General features: G+C 42.6%; 1 protein-coding gene and 1 pseudogene across 1 annotated transcript in view; one reads left to right on the top strand and one right to left on the bottom strand.

The window, feature by feature from the left end:
• Positions 1-18,893, top strand: part of CSMD1 (CUB and Sushi multiple domains 1) — a 947,002-nt gene that overhangs the window by 829,221 nt on the left and 98,888 nt on the right. Inside the window, exons 43-46 of the mRNA XM_066622693.1 lie at positions 7,995-8,172; positions 12,933-13,078; positions 14,729-14,809; positions 16,219-16,332. Coding sequence (XP_066478790.1) covers positions 7,995-8,172; positions 12,933-13,078; positions 14,729-14,809; positions 16,219-16,332 — 519 coding nt within the window. The remainder of the gene's footprint in view (positions 1-7,994; positions 8,173-12,932; positions 13,079-14,728; positions 14,810-16,218; positions 16,333-18,893) is intronic.
• Positions 12,095-12,212, bottom strand: LOC136637222 (5S ribosomal RNA; annotated as a pseudogene).

The following is an 18,893-nucleotide window of genomic DNA, read 5'->3' as shown; positions in this document are numbered from 1 at the left end:
AGTTTCCAGTACACCTGAGTGGCCTTTAATATTGTTGAGTGACTGTCTAGGATGGAAGTTGATGGCATCATAGCCCTGTAGTTCTCCCTGGAGAATTTATTTCAGAGGGGTTTGGGAACTACATCTCCATGACATGTAAGCTCTAGAGTGTTGCAGGGTTCTGTATGGTTCCCAAGCTGTTCTCAAAACTACTGATTGTCTGGAAATTTGAAGTGTCATCAGTATGCTGATGACACCCAGTTCTGTTTCTCCTCAGGTAATCCACGTGTGGTGATGGATACCCAGGAGGCAGTAATGGGCTGGATGAGGGCTAATAAGCTGAAACTCAAGGCAGACAAGACCGCTGTTGGTAGGTGATACAGTTGGCCATGGAGCTGGTGTTTGGCCTGTTCTGCGTGAACAGATGGTGTTTGGCCTGTTCTGGATTTGCTATCCTTTAAGAGTTTGCTATATTTTAATAGTCAAGTTTGTATCTTGGGGGTGTTTTTGATTCCAGCCTTACTTTTGGATTCCCAAGTGACATCTTGGAATACCTTCTACCAGGTTTAGTACTTAGTATGCCAGCTGTATCTCTTCTCATACAACCACACACAAGCTTATCCATACTTTGGTAATATCCTGGTTTGTTTACAGCAGTGCATATATGTGGCACTGCCTATGAAAAGTGATTGCAGCCCAATCCTATGCATGTCTACTCAGAAGTAAGTTCCATTCTAGTCAGTTGGGTTTACTCTCGGATAACTGCATAGGATTGCATTCTTATAAACTTAAGCCAGTTTAAAACAGAGCAGTCAAGATTCTTGATTGCCCAGTTACAGGGGTGATTGGAGTTTGTTTAGCCTGGACTGGAACAGAAGAGTCTCCTCCCTGTGGAGGTTGGGAGGGTGGAGGTGGTCTGGAACGGAGCGGAGGCAGAGGCCTTTTATGGGACAACACCCAGTCCTCCTCCTTCGCACATGGGTGCTGTGTGGACACCCACCCTTCTGCCCTGAAGGCAGTCTGAGTTTCACTGGTTGCCGTTTGAGGCCGGGTAGGAATTTTTTGCTGCCTGCCGCAATTGGCCAAGGGCAGGCAGTTTTTTCGCCTACCCCAGACTGTCAGGGGCAAGGGGTTTTCTCCCCTATTAACTGCCATTGGTCACTTTAGGTGGGCAGGTGGTGCGGGTTAGGAGGCGTGAAATGGACTTTGGCATGTACCTTCAGGCGGCATAGGCAGGGCAGAAGCCAATTGCAGTCCTCAGGGGCTTGTCAGCACGAGGATATAGACGGGGCCCTGGCCAGGACCGTGGGGTCTGCCTCAGAGGCTCAGTGGCTCGAGATGGCACAGCCCGCAGTCTGGCTGCCTTCCCCTTAAGGGACAGGCCTGGATGAGCTACGCCGCCTGAGAATGGGGCGTGGCTTAGAGTCGGGTGCATGCCAGCCTGGGGGCAGATGTGTTCTGGTACTGCCCAGTGGTCCCACCCCCGCACCACAGGGGGCTTTGCTCCCTCTGCGGCTGCAGGTCTCAGTCTCCCCTTTGGTTGTAACTGCTAATAAAGTGGCCCTTTCTCCCATATCTGTTTTCTCGAGTGTTCATTGGACGGTGCGCAAACAAAGTGACTGGGCAATACTTTGTTGATCTTTTTTCATTGGTGTTGAAGCTTCAGTAGCTTCTAGTTTGTTACAGGTATAATTTAAAATACTGTTTTTAACTCTCTAAGCCATAAATGACCTGGCACCAAGGTACTGAAGGATCTTTTTTCTTCCACAACAACCTATGCACAATGTACTAAGATTTCCAGTTGAGGCTGTCTTCTAAGTTGCACATTCTACAGCTAGTTATGACACAATCTTATACTCCATTTGCACTGGTGGAGTGTGCACTCCACTGGTGCAGGCTGTTGGAAATGTGCTGTAAAGCATGTTGTGACAATGTAGGAGTAGCATCACCAAGAAGGCCTGTCCTGTGCTATCCCACCAGTGCCAGGCTTTGATGCACACTGGAGCAGGTGAGCTCTGTGCCAGGCAGCACAGGGAAGGGGTGGCAGATGGGTGGATCAGTTCACGGGAGGGGGCAGAATCAGCAGTACTTGTGCACACCATATCCTATTCCCATTTCCAGGCCAGACCCCCTGACATGGATCCACTCGGTCTTGTACTGGTGATTTAGCAGGTGCAGGTCTGAGTAAACCTGTTGTCATGCCTGGAGCTTTCCCCAGTGCAGTGGCGTCACTAGGATTCATGTCACCCGGTGCAGGAGGCCTGCGTGTCACCCCATGTAGTGGGCGGGGCAATGCCCCAGGTGGTGGGTGTGGTGATGTGGCCCTGCCCCCACTGGTTTTTTGGCTGTACCTTTTTGTTAGAACACGGATATTTCAATGTGGTTTGTTTCATTGCATTCTGCATGAAATTAAGCATTGATTGATATATAACATGATGGTCTTATTCCTCCAAACTCTGATTTTAGTGATTTTGAAAACTTGTAGAGTCACACACACCCCAGTCAACTTACTAACACCTTATTGCAGCAGTTCTCAATCTTTTAGTACCGGGACCCACTTTTTAGAATGACAATCTGTCCAGGACCCATTGAAAGTGATGTCATGGCCAGAAGAGACATCATCAGGCAAATTAAAATAAATTATTATAAATAATTAAATTAAAATAAAAGAAATAATTAAATAAGGGGGAGCCAGTCCTGCTCCACCAAGTGAATCTACTCTGAAGTAAGGCCTATTGTGGTCAATGGGGCTTACTCTCAGGAAAGTGTGGGTAGGATTGCAGCCTGTGAGCCCAATCCTATGCATATCTACTCTGAAGTAAGTCCCATAGTGGTCAGTGGAGCTTACTCTGTAGTCTGCCTGCAATAACAACCCCCCAAAAAAGAATCAGTGAGATTTCCAGCCCTCCCCAGTGCCCAGTTTAAAGTTCTTCTTTTTCAGGCATATCAAGATAAAGACCCACCTGGCTTTACAAGTGCAAAATAGAAAACATTCCCCTTACCAGTTCAAGCCTCTTTTTTGTCCTTTTTAGTGGAGGGGGGGAGGCTGCCTTCTTGAGCATTTGTTGCACTCCAGTTCCATCGAATTGGGACCATTCTGGTGTCCTCACATTCCCCTTTGCCTGGCCTGACCACCAGCCAAGGCATATCTGCCTACTCGCGAGTAAACATGACCATGAGGCTGCTTCGCTTTCCATAGGGCTCAATAGACTCGTAGCTGGGAGGGAGGGACATCCTTCTCAGGTTTTTTTTGGGGGGGGCTGCATTCATTGGATCAAGACTATTCTGACCTTGTTGGAGTCCTCTCAGCCTGCCCTTTTTGATGGACTAAGGCAAGTTTGCCTACTCACAAGTAAAAGCAGCCACGTGACTTCGTTTCTGGCTCAATAGACTTGCAGCTGGGAGGGAGGGAACTTCTCAGGTTTTTTGGGACCTTTTTGGGAAAAAATTGTCTCAATTTTTCATTGAATTGGGACAATTCTGGTGTCGTTGGATTCCTCTCAGCCTGCCCTTTCCAACGGACTATGGCAAGTATGCCTACTCATGAGAAAACCCACGATACGGCTCACTTTCACTTTCCATAGAGCTCCATGTATTTTTTCCTTGTGGATTTTTGGCCGTAACTTTTGAAGGAAAGGAGCGATTTCACTGGTTTTTTGCATTGCATTCTGCTGGACATTCCACATCCAGTGGTGTATGGCATGACGGGGTTGCTCCTAAAGCCGCAATTTGAGCGCGTTTTATGATACCATAAAACACATACCATAAACACCATAACACATTTTATGGTATCAGCTGGGAGTCCCAGAATCAAACCCCTATGGATGTCAAGATACGACCTTATTCCTTTAGGAGTAATGGAGGGGCAAGAAACCTGGAAGTGGTTCTTTAAATCTGTGTTTCCATTCTTTTTTTATCCATGGATTTTTTTTTATTCACTTAGAGTTCTGGAATGGAACCCCAGTGGATAACGAGGGACGACCTGTATTCCTATGCAATGTGGTTTAAAATCTGCCTTATTTGGCATTTATTTTAGATTGTATCAAAGCAATCTTGGAGATCATTGCTGAGAAAACAGACTATAAATAACTAACTCCTAGGGAGGTAGCCATGTTCGTTTGTTGCAATAAAAACAACAAACTTGACCCTTAAGCTGCTGTTTTTCTTAATTAAAAAGAAATGCATGGGGGCAAGATTGGAAATGGAATCATGGTGGGGGCAAAGTCCTAAGCCCCAGCCCCCACCGTGGTTCCATTCCTTTTAGTGGTTCTTCCAGATAGTTTTTTTTTTAAAACCACACCAAAAGAAAAACCCAAGCCACATTCTTCATTCCGCATATGTAGTTTGACACGTAAAGACAAACACATTTATTTCAGCAAGAAGCATATGCTGAAATAAGTGTTAGTCTTTAAGGTGCTACATACTCTTTGATAAACAATTTTAGCTACACTCCATTTAAACTACTAGGTGCTGAGCCTCCTCACAATTGACACAAAATCTACTGCTTCTTTTTTTGTATTTTAAGAAAAACATAATCCCTTATTGCAGCAAATGCTATGTATTAGCTAGTTTTTTTACCTCAGTGCTGGATTTTTAAAAATTCCTCTATACTTTAGACAAAGAAGATGGATTTGTTCTGCTGCTTTTTTGAATCCTGACTGCAGAAAGTTTTGATTGTATTACACAGTTGGTGCACAACCCAATCTTGAAGTTTAAGCCTAACATGCTGTGATTTTGATTTTTTTTTTCATTCTTGCCAGAAAGAGCAAAATAGTTCATACGTATCCCTCAAAAAATTGGGTGCAAATGGGGTGTGACTGCTGGGATTAAGGGTTAAGTTTCGGTAATTGGAAAATGTAACAGACTGTCTTGGAGCATTGTTTGTTAACAAGTTTATTTAACGCTGATCTTCGAAGAACTACATAAGTTAGTGGTATTTTTTCAGTGTCATCATAATTGTGTATTTGAGTTTGAAGGAAGTATATCTAATACTTTCTATAGAGATACCAGTGCTTATTATGTTGAGGATGAAGGAGGATGGGGACAGATGGCAAAAAAGTTTCCATGAATCCCCATATGGATGTTATTTAATACTGCACCTTGTACTAAGGCAAATGGAGCAAGAGCTGAGATTATTTTCACTACCCATATAAAGTTTTCATATGTTGTTTTCAGAAATGAGGTAAAATGTAATCAGAATACATTTTCTTATTGATATTGGTGCATTTGTGGTTTGCTCCTTATACGTTCATGTCTCTAAGTCTCAGAGACTATGAATTCATTTGCAGACCCCCCATTTAGAGTGTTTGGAGAAGGCAATTTGCCAGAAACATTCAGAGTTAAAAAGGCAGACTAAAAATAGCGGTTAAAGAAGAAGAATTTTTCTGTGAGGGTGGGAAAAAATTGTGTGAATTCCAGCAATTTCACAGATGCCTAGTGTTGCCAACACTGCTCCTTCACATGCACATGTGTGACCTACATGTGTCATGCGCACATACACAAATAACTGAAATTGCAGAAATTAGCAAGCAAGAGGTCAAATCTAACAGTGTGACATCACTGTGACATCAGTGTGACAACAGTTTGGAATCGTTGACATGAATGAGCAGTGCAACCAATCTCAGAGTGCCTCAAAATTAGATTAACAGTAACCACAAGGCAGAGCTTTTCAAAGAAGATAAAGAGTTTATTAAAGAAATAATCTTTTGGGGGAAGTGAGAGAGAGAGAGGGAGAGAGAGAGAGAGAGATCAAAAAGGGGGGATCACCTATCCTAGTCTGCTGGTTATGACTTGAATGTGAAGTACTTCCTGAGCAGCAAGGCAGGGCTGCTAGGTTCCCAGGTTCTTAGCAGAGAGAGAGCTGGCCTTCAGCTGCTTGCTTCTAAAACAGGGGTGTCCAAAGATTTTGGCAGGAGGGCCACACTGTCTCTCTGTGTCAGGGGACGGGGGAAAAAAAGAATTAATTTACATTTAAAATTTGAATAAGTTTACATAAGTTTACATAAATGAATATATTAAAGATGAACTTACATGAATGAATGAAGGTCTTGCAATAGTTCATGGCCTGTAAAAGGCCTTGCACAAAGCAAGGCCAGCCATTCCTTTGCTGCCACTACTGCATCACAGACGTGAAACAGCAAACAGTGGAGAGAGCCCTCATCCCACAGCTAACATGAGAGGTCAAACAGTCGTCCTCATGCTGAGAGCAGTTGCGTTGGGCCAGTGTGGGCTGCAACAAATCTCTGGAGGCCCAGAGGCTCATTGGAGACTGTGGGCTCCCTGAGGGCCACATTGAGAGGCCTTGAGGGCCCCAAGTGGCCCCAGGGCTGGGGTTTGGGCACCCCTGTTCTAAAGTGACCAAACTCCCAATCTGCTTGCTTCCGAAGTGCTTCCAGGCTGCACTTCCCCCCCAAATCTGCTTCTAGAGTGAACAAACTCTTCTCTTCAATCTGCTTCCAGAGCAGGGAAGTTATAGGACTTTTCACAAAGGAAACAAAAGAAATCATGTCAGGACCAGAGTTTGGAAAGCTTCTTCATCTAAACATTTTGAGCTTCCTGGCCTTGATTGAGTTTTCCAGGAGGACACAAAAGAGCTTGATGACCCATCCAGGAAGTTCCTGCTGAACAATAGTGTGGCAGGGTGTGCTATCTCAGGTCCAGGTGGAAGGACTTCTTGGCCCAGAGTCTGGAAAGGACTACCCAATTGGGCAATTGTAATTCAATTTAACATTCAGGCAGGACTGGTTCTTGCTAGCTATCCTTTTGTCAGACCTCAAGCACCCAGATTTAATCAACCATAGAGGGGCCTTTCCTTGGGAGCCAGGAAAATCTCATCCCTTTTCACATTTCAGGGAGGCTTGCCAGACTCTGAAACCAGGATGGAGTCAGTTTAAACTGCACACGTGTTTTGAGAAAGAGGGTGTCTGTAGCACTAGGCCATGCTGAGGTAGAGAAAGACATCAGGACATGGGGGTTGGGTAGGCATCCCAAACTTCAAATCAAGGACATGCCTTAAAGAGGAGAGTTATCTGTAGCCTAAGGTAAAGAAGCCTACTCTTTGTAACACCTTGAGAGTATGTTGTTTTGTAGGAAGTAAGGAGCATATTTGTTCCTGCTTTTTTTCTTCTTTTCTTAATGTTAGTTTTATCTTTTCTCCTAGTATTAGTTTAATAAAAGTACATACCAATGCAGTTGTCTCTTCATATTCTTTCTGTGATGTTTACATAGAGCAGGGGTGCCCAAACCCCAGCCCTGGGGCCACTTGCGGCCCTCGAGGACTCACAATGCGGCCCTCAGGGAGCCCACAGTCTCCAATGAGACTCTGGCCCTCCGGAGATTTGTTGGAGCCCACACTGACCCGACACAACTGCTCTCAGCGTGAGTGTGACTGTCTGACCTCTCACATGAGCTGTGGGATGAGGGCTCCTTCCACTGCTTGTTGTTTCACATCTGTGATGCAGTAGCAGCAGTAAAGGCCAGCCTTGCTTTGTGCAAGGCTTTTATAGGCCTTGAGCTATTGCAAGACCATCAATCATTCATATAAGTTCATCTTTAATATATTAATTTATGTAAACTTATGTAAATTTATTCAAATTTTAAATGTAAATTAATTCTTTTTTTCCACGGCCCCTGACACAGTGTCAGAGAGATGATGTGGCCCTCTTGCCAAAAACTTTGGACACCCCTGACATAGAGGATGATGCTCAGACGATACTGCTGCCTCTCAATCCAGGATATCCCTTGTGTTTCTGGCTGGTGGCGTATATATACTGAGCATAGCTGTTCTGAGTTGGGCTATAGTCCTCAGTGCAGTTCTTCATGCCACCAACATGCTGACCTCAGCTGTTTTTTCTCACAGAATACTGTATAGACATTGCTGAAAGTAACCAACCATGTAACTTTGCTCTCCAGAAGACTTGAATTATTATGTCTTACATGCTAAGCAAATTGCTATTCTGCCTTTAATGATGGCCGTGTTCTACTTTTTTAAACATTTCCTTTCTTCTCCTTTTCAGCTCCTTGTGGCTACAACGTAACATCTCAGAACGGCACTATATACTCCCCAGGATTTCCAGATGAATACCCAAATTCAAAAGATTGTACGTGGCTTATTACTGTACCCCAGGGCCATGGAATCTATATCAATTTCACCTTACTCCAGACAGAACTTGTCAATGACTACATTGCAGTATGGTATGTGAGCATCTCTTAACTTGCAAGCAGAAGTGGATTGATTTGTTGTTGTTTTTTCCCCATCTGTTGGACAACCCAAACTTACTGCGCTTCCCCACTGACAGAAATAGTGTTTTGCAGAACTGGCTGCCGAAAAGCAACTGTAAAGTATGCTCTGGTAGTGCAAGCTGCCGTAGCACTGGTGGGAAGGTCAGAGCCTTCCTGCATGCGTCTTTGTAGCACTGGCCACCCGGTGGACCATGTAAGCTAGTGGGGGAAGTGGGAGGGGTGGGGAGGGGGTGAAATGGGGCAGGGAGGGGGAATGAAGGGGTCAGGGAGACTGCAGGAGGGAGTGATCTGGCAACAATGGCATATACTGGATGCTATCCCTTCTGGCAGCAGCCTCCTTGCCCCCTTTCTTTCCTTGGAGTTCCACTAGCTAAAAAGCTGGCACAGGTCCAAGGAGACCCATTGTAGGGCAGTAGGCTTACAGAGGTGTGTAAGAAATACTCTTTGGCAAGCCTGTTTGGAAACAGTTAAATTTCAAAATAAGATTCTCAGAAGGTTCTCTAATAGGAAAGCTTGTAATATGGGACTTTTCTTTGATAAGCCTCTTTTCCTGCATAAGTTCCCCACTCCCCATGTGATGTCAGATGTTGCATAATTTAAAAAGATTGTACCATATTAGATAACATGGTTGTATCTTCCCCTGAATGACATTTGAAATCATTGTGAGACCCAATCTCCACCTTACCTGAATGGCATGGGGACAGTAACAGCTTAGCTGCTTCTAGGTCTGATCCCAGCTGGACCTGTGATGCTCAAATTCCTCTTTTTTGTCATTGCTGCTGCTTCTAAATTGGCTGAGCAAAGAGATTTCACCCTCAGGATCTTCCCCACCTGGGGGGAGGAATTGACCTGGCCAGGTCCATAAGCCTTGAAAGAACAGAGAAGATGGTGGGAACACACCACCAGAGAAGGTTATTTGGTGGGCCGCTGTGAGATACAGGAAGCTGGACTAGATGGGCCTATGGCCTGATCCAGTGGGGCTGTTCTTATGTTCTTAAGGTCGTGGTACCCACAGCAGTAGTGGCTACTTCCTTCTTCCACCTCTGCCACAGCTAGCTTTGGTAGCTGCTCTGGAGGAGGACCTTCCAGCATCTTTGTTCCACTGTTCTGTTTTGAAAGTGAATAGCAGAGGAGGGGCAGATGATGGGAGAAGCAGACCCCACTTCCCCCAAAGGAAGAACCTTTCTTTTTTTGGAAGTGGGCCAGTGCTTCTCCTGGCTTCATTTTTCCAGCTCTGTTCTTCTGCTTTATTTCAAAACACACAGCAGCAAAGCATCAAAGAAGAAATATGCAGGGACGAATGGAGGCAAAGTGGCTGATGGGTGCAGGATCCCTTCTATGCCCATCTTACCTTTTAGTTAGATCAGTCCCAGTTGCTTCCAATGCCACTCTAATAATATTTGAAGGGACGTATTTTGGATGGTGGGCCAGCGAATGTAATTACTTTGATCACACATCCCACCACCTACATTCTTTCTATTTGAGGTTGCCTTAGGAACAAGATAAGTTCAGTAGATCAGACCAGGTGGGCATGCATTATAATTTATTGGATTTAAAAATAATGGTAATGGGATAGTTTATATTTTCATACCAATTTTATGCTTTCCCCCAGCTGCTTTGGAAGCTATAAATTCCAATATGTTTATTTTGTCATTTTCTGGGCCTAGCCAGATATTTATATGTACCTCACAAAAATGTACCACGTTTTTTTTTTGTTGCATTAAATTAACAATATTTTCAATTATCAGGGAACTATTAGAAAAGCAAAAGCTTTCTATCCAGCAGCTGTGAACCCAAATGTTGAGTCCTAGAAATGCCACTACCATTTAGAGCAGTCTGTTTGGTGATCTGTATTGATTTTTTTTCAGATCCCTGTTTTCTCCCAGTACACATTTGAGAAGGATTATATCAGAGATCTGCGAGTTGGCCTGCTTTTGAACTCTTTTTCCTGAGTTGGTATCAAAAGGATTAAAACCGCCGGGAAGGTCTAAATAGCTTATGTCTTTTGCTCCAAAAAGCTGTTGATCTTTTTGTCAGTACAGAACAATTCTTTAAAGTGACATCTTAATATCTGCTCAGTGATAGATATCACTGACCAAGATAGCTCTTATGTTAATAAAGGCTTTACTGAACTTCTTCTAATGTTTTCAGGGTGGCTAGAAAAGTCCCAGATGCCTTCTTGCAGTCCAATTTCTTCATAATTTGATCCTGTTGCCTCCTAATTCAAAATATTTTCCTAATGCAGAAATGGTGTTGTAGTATAGAGCTTTCCAAAAATTACATCATTTGCAGCACAGTACTGTGCATGTCTTATCAGAGATAAGTCCTAGTGTGTTCAGTGGTGTAGGATTGCAGCTGCAGTTGGTGCAGGTCCCCTTATACAGGCTGCTCAGATTTGCAACAGCAAGATCATTGGTACAGATACAAGTAGTCCCATAAGGATGGTCATGGGAAAAACATTCCCTTACCTGAGTGGCCTGTCAGCCAGCACCTACCTTGTGCTAGGTACAACTCAGACTACTTGGCCTGCCTGTTCCATCGCAAGTTAGGATTGGGTTGCCTGTGTCATTACAGGAATGACGGCAACAGTTTACTTTTTTGTGTCTTTTCAAGATCATGGTTCTAAAACATAAGTTGTATTATGTTTATAACTTCGGCAGCCCGATCCTGTGGGAGCTAGTGCAGCTTGTGTTGCATCTTGAGGGGGAATTTTGCTTACTGGTGAACTCCATGGGGTAAGGGGACATTCGTTACCATGCCTTTAAAAAAAACAAACGGCTAGAGCTGAGTAAGAGTTTTTGAAATCACACCTAATATGCATTAGAAAAATTTGCTAGGCTGTGATCAAATATGCATTATATTAAAATCTTGTTTTAAGAATTCTTTAAAATCAGAAGTTCAGAGGTTAACTTGGTTTCCTTAAGATAGACATGAAATGAATTAATCCACAGGGGTTTTCAACTGTGAGAAGGAATCTAGGAATAATGACATTCTCAAGTGAGCAGATACCTTCTAATCTGAAGGTAATGGGAGGTCAGATGCTAGATAAGTGTCAAAACTCTCTTGCTAATTTCTTCTGTAACTTATGAGATATAGGGTGTAATCTTAACCAACTTTCCAGCACTGACATAGCTGTGCCAAAGTGGCGTGCACTGCATCCTGCAGTGGGGGGTGGTGGTGGCGGCAATCAAGGAGGCCTTCTCAAAATAAGGGCATGTTTGTTACCTTACTTTGGGTCTGCATTGCAGCTAAGTCAGTGCTGGAAAGTTGGTTAGGATTGCACCCATAATGCGGTAAATACAGTTCAAATCAGGTAGGTGTTGCTTGCAGGTGCCCTGCAAAACAAGTCTGCAGAGACTGGAAATTGTTCCCTAACAAATACCTTGTTTTTCATTACCTTATGTTTAGTTTAGTGTCTTATTATTATTTATTATTAACAGTATTTATATACCGCTTTTTAGCAGAAAGTTCACAAAGCAGTTTACAAAGAAAATCAAATACCTAATGGTTCCCTGTCCCAAAAGGGCTCACAGTCTAAAAAGATGCAAAAGAACACCAGCAGGCAGCCACTAGAAAAGACAGTTCGGGGGGGGGGGGGATCTTCATCATTGATGCAATAGGAATAATATACCATGTCCCTGAAAGCCTGGATGTTATGCAAAGCAAAAGGAAGTTTGGTAGCTGGAAATGGTACAATAGTCTCTATTATTACAAGATTTGATATGGTATACACTTTGGGTCTGTTACACCATTCCCATCCCTCCTTGTTTTACTTTGCTTCATATACAGTTTGATTACTAGTCCTAGAGAACCTGAAAGCTTGCTTAATTTCTCTGGTGGTTTGCAACCTTCAGTCTCGAAACACTATGGTATAAGCCTACAGCACCCAGTATTCCCAGGCGGTCTCCCATCTAAGTACTAACCAGGCCTGACCCTGCTTAGCTTCCAAGATCAGATGAGATCGGGCATGTGAAGGGTAACAGTCTATAGATAGCATTATGAATGACCTCAGGCAGTGATCTCCAACCTTTTTTGTGCCATGATCTCAATATATAAATAAAGTGTTATATTGGGGACCCCACTGTCAATCCCACCCCTACCCAGGACTCCATCAGCCCACCCCCATTCCCATGGCCTCCCTCAGGTATTATCCCTGTAATACCCTCCCAGCCCGGTTCACTGTAAAAAAATATTCTTTTTAGAGAAAGCAGAAAACATTACCATGAAGCCTGGTGCTAGCAAAAGCGATTCTAGTGCAATTGCTAAGATCCTGAGCAGGATTGGAACACAGTTTCCTGAAAGGGTACACCAGATGCTTCCTCCTTTACCTGGTGGTGCTCTAGTCCAGTGGTCTTCAACCTTTCTCATTCCCGTAAGTTGCCGCAACCCCACAACTGAGGCTTTGCGACCCTATTAGGGTCCCGACCCCAAAGTTAAAGAACACTGACCTAAGGAACATATAGCATGGCATCTTCCCTACTGTAATATTGTTACCTCTGCAGCTTTTTTAACCTCCAAAAAGGATCAGGCTTTAACATCGAAAGGTTTGTTCTTAATCGCCTTTATAGAATGGAATACAAATGAGTTATACCAATCTGCAATTGTTAGGATTAACCTGCCTTTTCCAAAATGTAAAATTACCATCAAGAGAAAATAGAGTTTATTTCAACTTTAATTACAAAGTTTTGCTGACATGGTTTTCTTGTTCTTAGGGATGGTCCAGACCAAAATGCCCCTCAGTTGGGAGTGTTCAGCGGGAATACAGCTCTGGAGACAGCTTATAGCTCAAGCAATCAAGTCCTTCTCAAGTTTCACAGTGATTTTTCCACTGGAGGGTTCTTTGTTCTCAATTTTCATGGTCAGTTTTCTTCTTCTCATCTAATGAAACTATGTATGTATGTGTGAGATAGAGAGAGGCAGCATGTGGAGCTTTAAAAGAATATTTTCTGCCTACTGATGTTAAAATAAATTAGATTGGTTTAATTGGCATGATATTTTCATTTAATAAAAATCTCTAGAGTACCAGCCTTTATTATGTGAAGCAAAATGAGTGTTAAATATTTAATATTGAGTTACTTGGATGTTTAAAAAAAAATTTAATGGAAAACTCTGGGCTATTTAACCCAAGCCATGCACTCCACTATTAAGTCCTAACAACTTTTAATATTAAAGAAACATAGTGGTGTCCTAATCTCCCATCAAGACTTTTTTCAGCTGTTTAGACATGGGGCATTATCTCCCTTGGAGCTTTGTTACGACTTCTGCGCCTAGATATATACTCAAAAAAGGAACAAGAAAGGTAAAGGTTACCGTATATAGCAAGGAATTTCCAAAGGGACTCATTTGTTTATTTGGGACTCTTCTTACTCTTGTTCATTTTATTGTTGTCTTTTTTCCTAGGGAAAGAAACAACTTAAATTTTATAGGAAAGGAACCATAGCATTCTAGGTATGAAGTACTGGTATAGGAAAGCAAAGAGGATGAAAGGGGCAGTGTGTGTGATATGCGGAATGTTTATCTGTGCTTCCCCCTTTCAATATACTTTGCTAAAATGCAGTTTCAGTCAGAAATAAATTTTTAAAAAAGATTTATCGAGTAGTCATAAGCATATTTGCTCATTACTATTGAACTTAATGGAATTAACTCTCTGGAAAGTGTGTTTAGGATTGCTTCATTAGGGTATGATGTACCAACCGCTCAGTATTGCACACTGTCACCTTCTCATAGCACCCTTAGCAGCTGCGAACCACTTGACCAGAGGCTGTGCAATAGTCAGCAGAGTTGGTGTGGTTGCAACAGCTTTTGTTTAGGTTCTGTAAGCCTGTGGCACCTGGTTCCTGGTTGAGACCAGTGTGTAATGTTATAGCCGTTTACAAGCAGTACTCGTGGTTGTTGTGTGAGCTATGAGCTGTGTGCCCCAAGGTTTACCAGGGGCAAGGCTTAGATGTCTGTGTTGGCACTAGAGTGGGTGGCATCAATACAATGAAGTGGAGTTGTGGCTTGTAGTAAATAAGATGCATATGCTTGGATCCAGCAAACTGTGAATGAAACTCCTTTGGAACGTTGTGGGCTGTTGTATGGGGGAGAGTTGCAGGTGGGGGAGGGGGATTAGGAAGAACTCTCCCAAGGTTTTCTTTAAATCCAACACATTTTGCTTTGGTTTCCATGAAACTCAAAGGTGAACTGTGTTATCTGAATACAGTGCATGTGCATGCATGTGCAATTCTCTCTCTCCTTATATATTTATAAAGTTAATTATATGTGCATACACATACATGTGTACATAAATAAATGTACATGAATGATTATGATTTATGCAAGGGCATGTGCTCATGGTAATATCAGTGCCATTGCTCCAGTTAGAAAGTCAGGCTCATATAATCAATGATTTATGAATGGAAGCAAAGTTTCTCTCCATGTTGCATTTTACGTCAGAGCCACCATTTCTATCATGTAGGTTGGTTTATTTTCAATCAGCTATTAATACAATTTTGATTTGATTTTACAGCATATCAGCTTAAGAAATGCCAGCCTCCACCAGCAGTTCCGGAAGCTGAATTGCTTACGGAAGACGATGATTTTGAAATAGGTGATAATTGATCCTTGTGTTAACACACCTACCTGCTTCTTCTTGTTCAGACTTTTATCTAAATTATATTATTGACATTATTTAGAATGGTAGTTGTAACTGAAGTGTCTCTAGAACTGACAGCTAGATACTCTATTTTTTGAAAAACTGTATGTTTTCTCCTTATAATCTTTTCTTTTGCTTTTTGGGGAAAAAGAAGAGTTTGCAAGAGTCCTTGTTAAAAAAGGAAAATAAGTGTAGCTGGCTAGATGTACTTAACTGAACTCCAATTTTTTTAAAAGCATTTTTTTTAAAACACAGTTGATATTCCTTTAAACCACTGGTTCCCAACCTGTGGTCTGTGGACCTCAGGTAGTCTGTGAGATCCTGAGAAGTGGTCTGCGAGGTCTCAGAAAAAAAGATTGCCTTCAGTTGCTCCCAGTACCTCACAGAGTGAGCACTCCCCCACGGACTACCAGAGAGGACAGAGAACAGACTGCCCATAGCTGGCACTGAAGTGCCAACTGTAGCTGTGGATGGTTCATTCTCAGCCCTCTCTGATGCTTCATGGGGGAGCGCTGGCTTGGGAGACACTCCCTCATGGGCCACCAGAGAGGACAGAGAATGAACCACTCACAGCTGCAGCCAGCAACAAAAGCAGCAACCAACAAATCTTCTCTATAAATAATGAATCTAATAAATATTCTATAATTATTGCAAATTTAATTATATTTTTGTGTATGCAAGGGGTGGGGAGTTGCATGTGGTCCATGACAATTCCAATTCTTGGCTCAGACATCCTCAGGCTCCTGAAGGTTGGGAACCACTGCTTTAAACAGTACAGTCTTTAAAGCAGAGTTTAGTAACTTAACAGTACTGTTTGCGGACAAACACATAGGTACTTAATGGCAGGATTTTAAGATTTAAAAAATAGTGCACAGGGAAAACTGCAATCACGATCCAAACTATGTTGGGTAAATTATAAAAGCCCACCTACCCCCTGCTGCGGTTTTGCTAGCTTCTGCATGCTGCTCTGTCTTGATATTTAAAGAAACCTTACTGCCCTTTGGGCATGATGCATTTAGACACAGGTCTATTTTGGCCTTTTGGTGAATTTTAAGCAGGAAAATGGTGCAGGCAAAAAGATTAACAGCCCCCCCCCCCCAAACACACCATGAATCCAGTCTTGGTTGAGACAACCCACAATTGCTTTTGTATAAGAAAAAAATTGAGGGTTGCCCATCCTAATTCCAACCTGCTCCTAAAGTAATATCTAGTGAGGCCCTTTTTAAGTGTCCGGTGAAGTCAGACTTTTTGTTTTTGTGCCTTTCATATCTCTTAATGATAATGGAGGTCTTTTATTGTGATCCTGCTTGAGATTTTGTTGCATGATTGGTTGACATACATATATGCATTATGAATTGTTTCAGGGGACTTTGCCAAGTACAAATGCCACCCTGGTTATACCTTGGTTGGAAATGACATGATGTTCTGTAAGCTAAGAGCACAGCTCCAGTTTGAAGGTTCCCCTCCATTTTGTGAAGGTATGTATGTATTTGTGGTAGTTCAGCATTCTGATAGTGTTTTCATTTGTTGCATTTCATGTTTAAAATGTATTTTAAAGTAAGCGATAAGTGTGGGTTGTCATGAGTAGACAATGAAAATTGATTCCAGTGTGAAACATTAATTTTAAAAAAGATTAGAATCTTTAATAAATCCTATGTGTTTTTATCATTTGCAATCCAGTATACGGATATGTATAGATACGAATATGTATAGCCATCTTTCAAACAAATATTTAGAGTGTCTGTCATGGTCCATCTTACACACTCTTGGTTCACTGACCAAACACCCCCAGTAACTCAGAAATGCATGTTCCCAGTTTGTTCTTGTGTATCCTACTATCTCAAGGGTCTTAATGTTCCAGAAGAGAGCAAAGTACAGTTCCTAAGCGCAAAAATAAAATAAAATAAAAGGCTAAGAATTGAGTACAACTTCTTGTACACATTCACCTGACTGGCCAAACAAATCAAACAAGTGGGCAAACACAGTGGCGCAGCTAAGGGGGTGTACGGGATAGCAATTGCACCGGACATCAAGCTTTCGGGGGACAATAAGCTGAGCTTGACACTAGTGATCAAAATTGTGAAAATCTTGGTATGTATGAATAATACCATCATGTTATATATCATTGGAAAGGTAATTTAATGCGGAATGCAATGAATTAAACTGAATTGGAATATCTTTATTCTATCAAAAGTTATGGCCAATTAACCAGAAAATGAAAACACAACTTTCTTGTGGAACAAAAAGTAGATTTGCTTAACTTCAAACTGATCTATGAGACTGATTGTTCGGAGTGCCAGTGAGATGTTATTATGATACAGCATGGAACCAATAACTTTTTATTTATTTACTTAATTAAATTTGATTTTATCATGTCGGGGCTCTACAAAATCTTCTTTGACCCTGGGTAGCAGATAGATGCCTTAGCTACACCACTGACGGGGGAGGCAGCAGAGCAAGGGGTGGTGAGCTGCTGGGGGGAGGAGGTGGTTTCCTCCCAATTTTCACTTTTTAAAAAACCTGGGCATGACGTCACTTCCGGTTGTGAGATCACTTCCAGGGCAACATTTTGAGCTTGGCACCGGGCTACACGATCATTAGCTACGCCACTGGGCAAACAAATCCTTAGGGCAAACTGCCCTCCAGTAGGTGCCACCACTCCTAACAGCCAGTTCCCCAGCTAAGGGGAAACTGAAGTCCTATGGGTTAACTCCCCAACCCTTGCAAGCTCTGAGCTCTCCCATACTCCAGGGACTCAGGCCTCAAGGCTCAATTTACAGTAGCAGATTGAGGGCCCAGTCCTTTCCAACTTTCCAGCATTTATGCAGCTGCAATGCAGCCCCGAGACAAGGGAACAAACCTTGAGGAGGCTTCTGTGACTACCCTCCCAACACAGTATGCAGTGCATGCCCCATTGACATGGCTACATCAGGGCTGGAAAGCTGGATAGAATTTGACCCTGGGTGTCCTAAGACTAGACTTAGATGACCCAAGCCTGTGTGCATTGTAGTCACACAGAATTTTGAATCTTTGCTTTGGGGTTGAAGAGGGACTATATGGTGAGGCAGAATTGCAAGTATGTGATGAAGCAAAGGTGTTCAGGATAATGAGGATATGTACTGAAGTTTATTCAATATTTCAAATCCAGTGTGTTATGAGAACAGCATGTTAAACCCCTAAAGATTGTCAGTTCAGAACAGTAGAAGTTGAAAGTATCTGGGCCTGAAAGGATTGTACAACTTCAGCTATGATATAGTAGCATCCCAAAGGATTACAGCTTTTTGAGAACATATTTCCATATCAAAATTTTAGCATGTATAATAATTTTATTTGTTTGAATTAGTCAGCACCAGGGACAACATAAAAGAACTGAATCACTGTGATACAGTGGAAACTATTTTTTACTTTTGGTTTTCTTATTTTCATCACTGCAACCCTTGACTTTTATGTGTCTGACTGTGTATAGTTTACAAGTAGGAAGAAGGTTAATCCACATCAGTTCATGGTAAAGCCGCTATTCCTAGAGATACTTGTCTCTCTTTACAAAGCACTCTGCCATTTCAGACTGATAGTCTGAAAGCTGATTCTCCTCGCATCCAAAACCTATACCAATAAATTCACTTGCTTTATAGTCAAATCCTATCAAGCAGCTCCACTGCTGAAACTAGCGCTCCGGAAATAGAACATGCTTTATGGCATCAAAAATGCCAGCCCAGGAGCGTGAGTAGCTGTGCACTTCTGAACTTCTGCTGGAGAAGAATAAAAAGCGGATAGGCCATGTTGACATTGGTAAGATGACAGGGTAGGCAGATGGAGGAGGGAACAAGAGCATGTTGGGTGACTTGTTCTGGATGCTATCCCCTCTGGAGCATCCGGACATACCCCCTTTGTCTTCTTGGACTTGTGCCAGCTGTGATGTTTGGGGAGGGAGGGAGTAGCCCCATAGTAGCAGAGGCACAATTTATAGGGCAGACAAATTGCATGATTATAGCCACATCTTACAACAAAACCTTTAAATTTTTTCCTTAGAGTGGTTTCT

Source organism: Tiliqua scincoides, chromosome 1, assembly GCF_035046505.1.
Source record: "Tiliqua scincoides isolate rTilSci1 chromosome 1, rTilSci1.hap2, whole genome shotgun sequence".
Taxonomy (NCBI): Eukaryota; Metazoa; Chordata; class Lepidosauria; order Squamata; family Scincidae; genus Tiliqua; species Tiliqua scincoides.
This window is presented reverse-complemented; position numbering and strand designations above follow the sequence as displayed.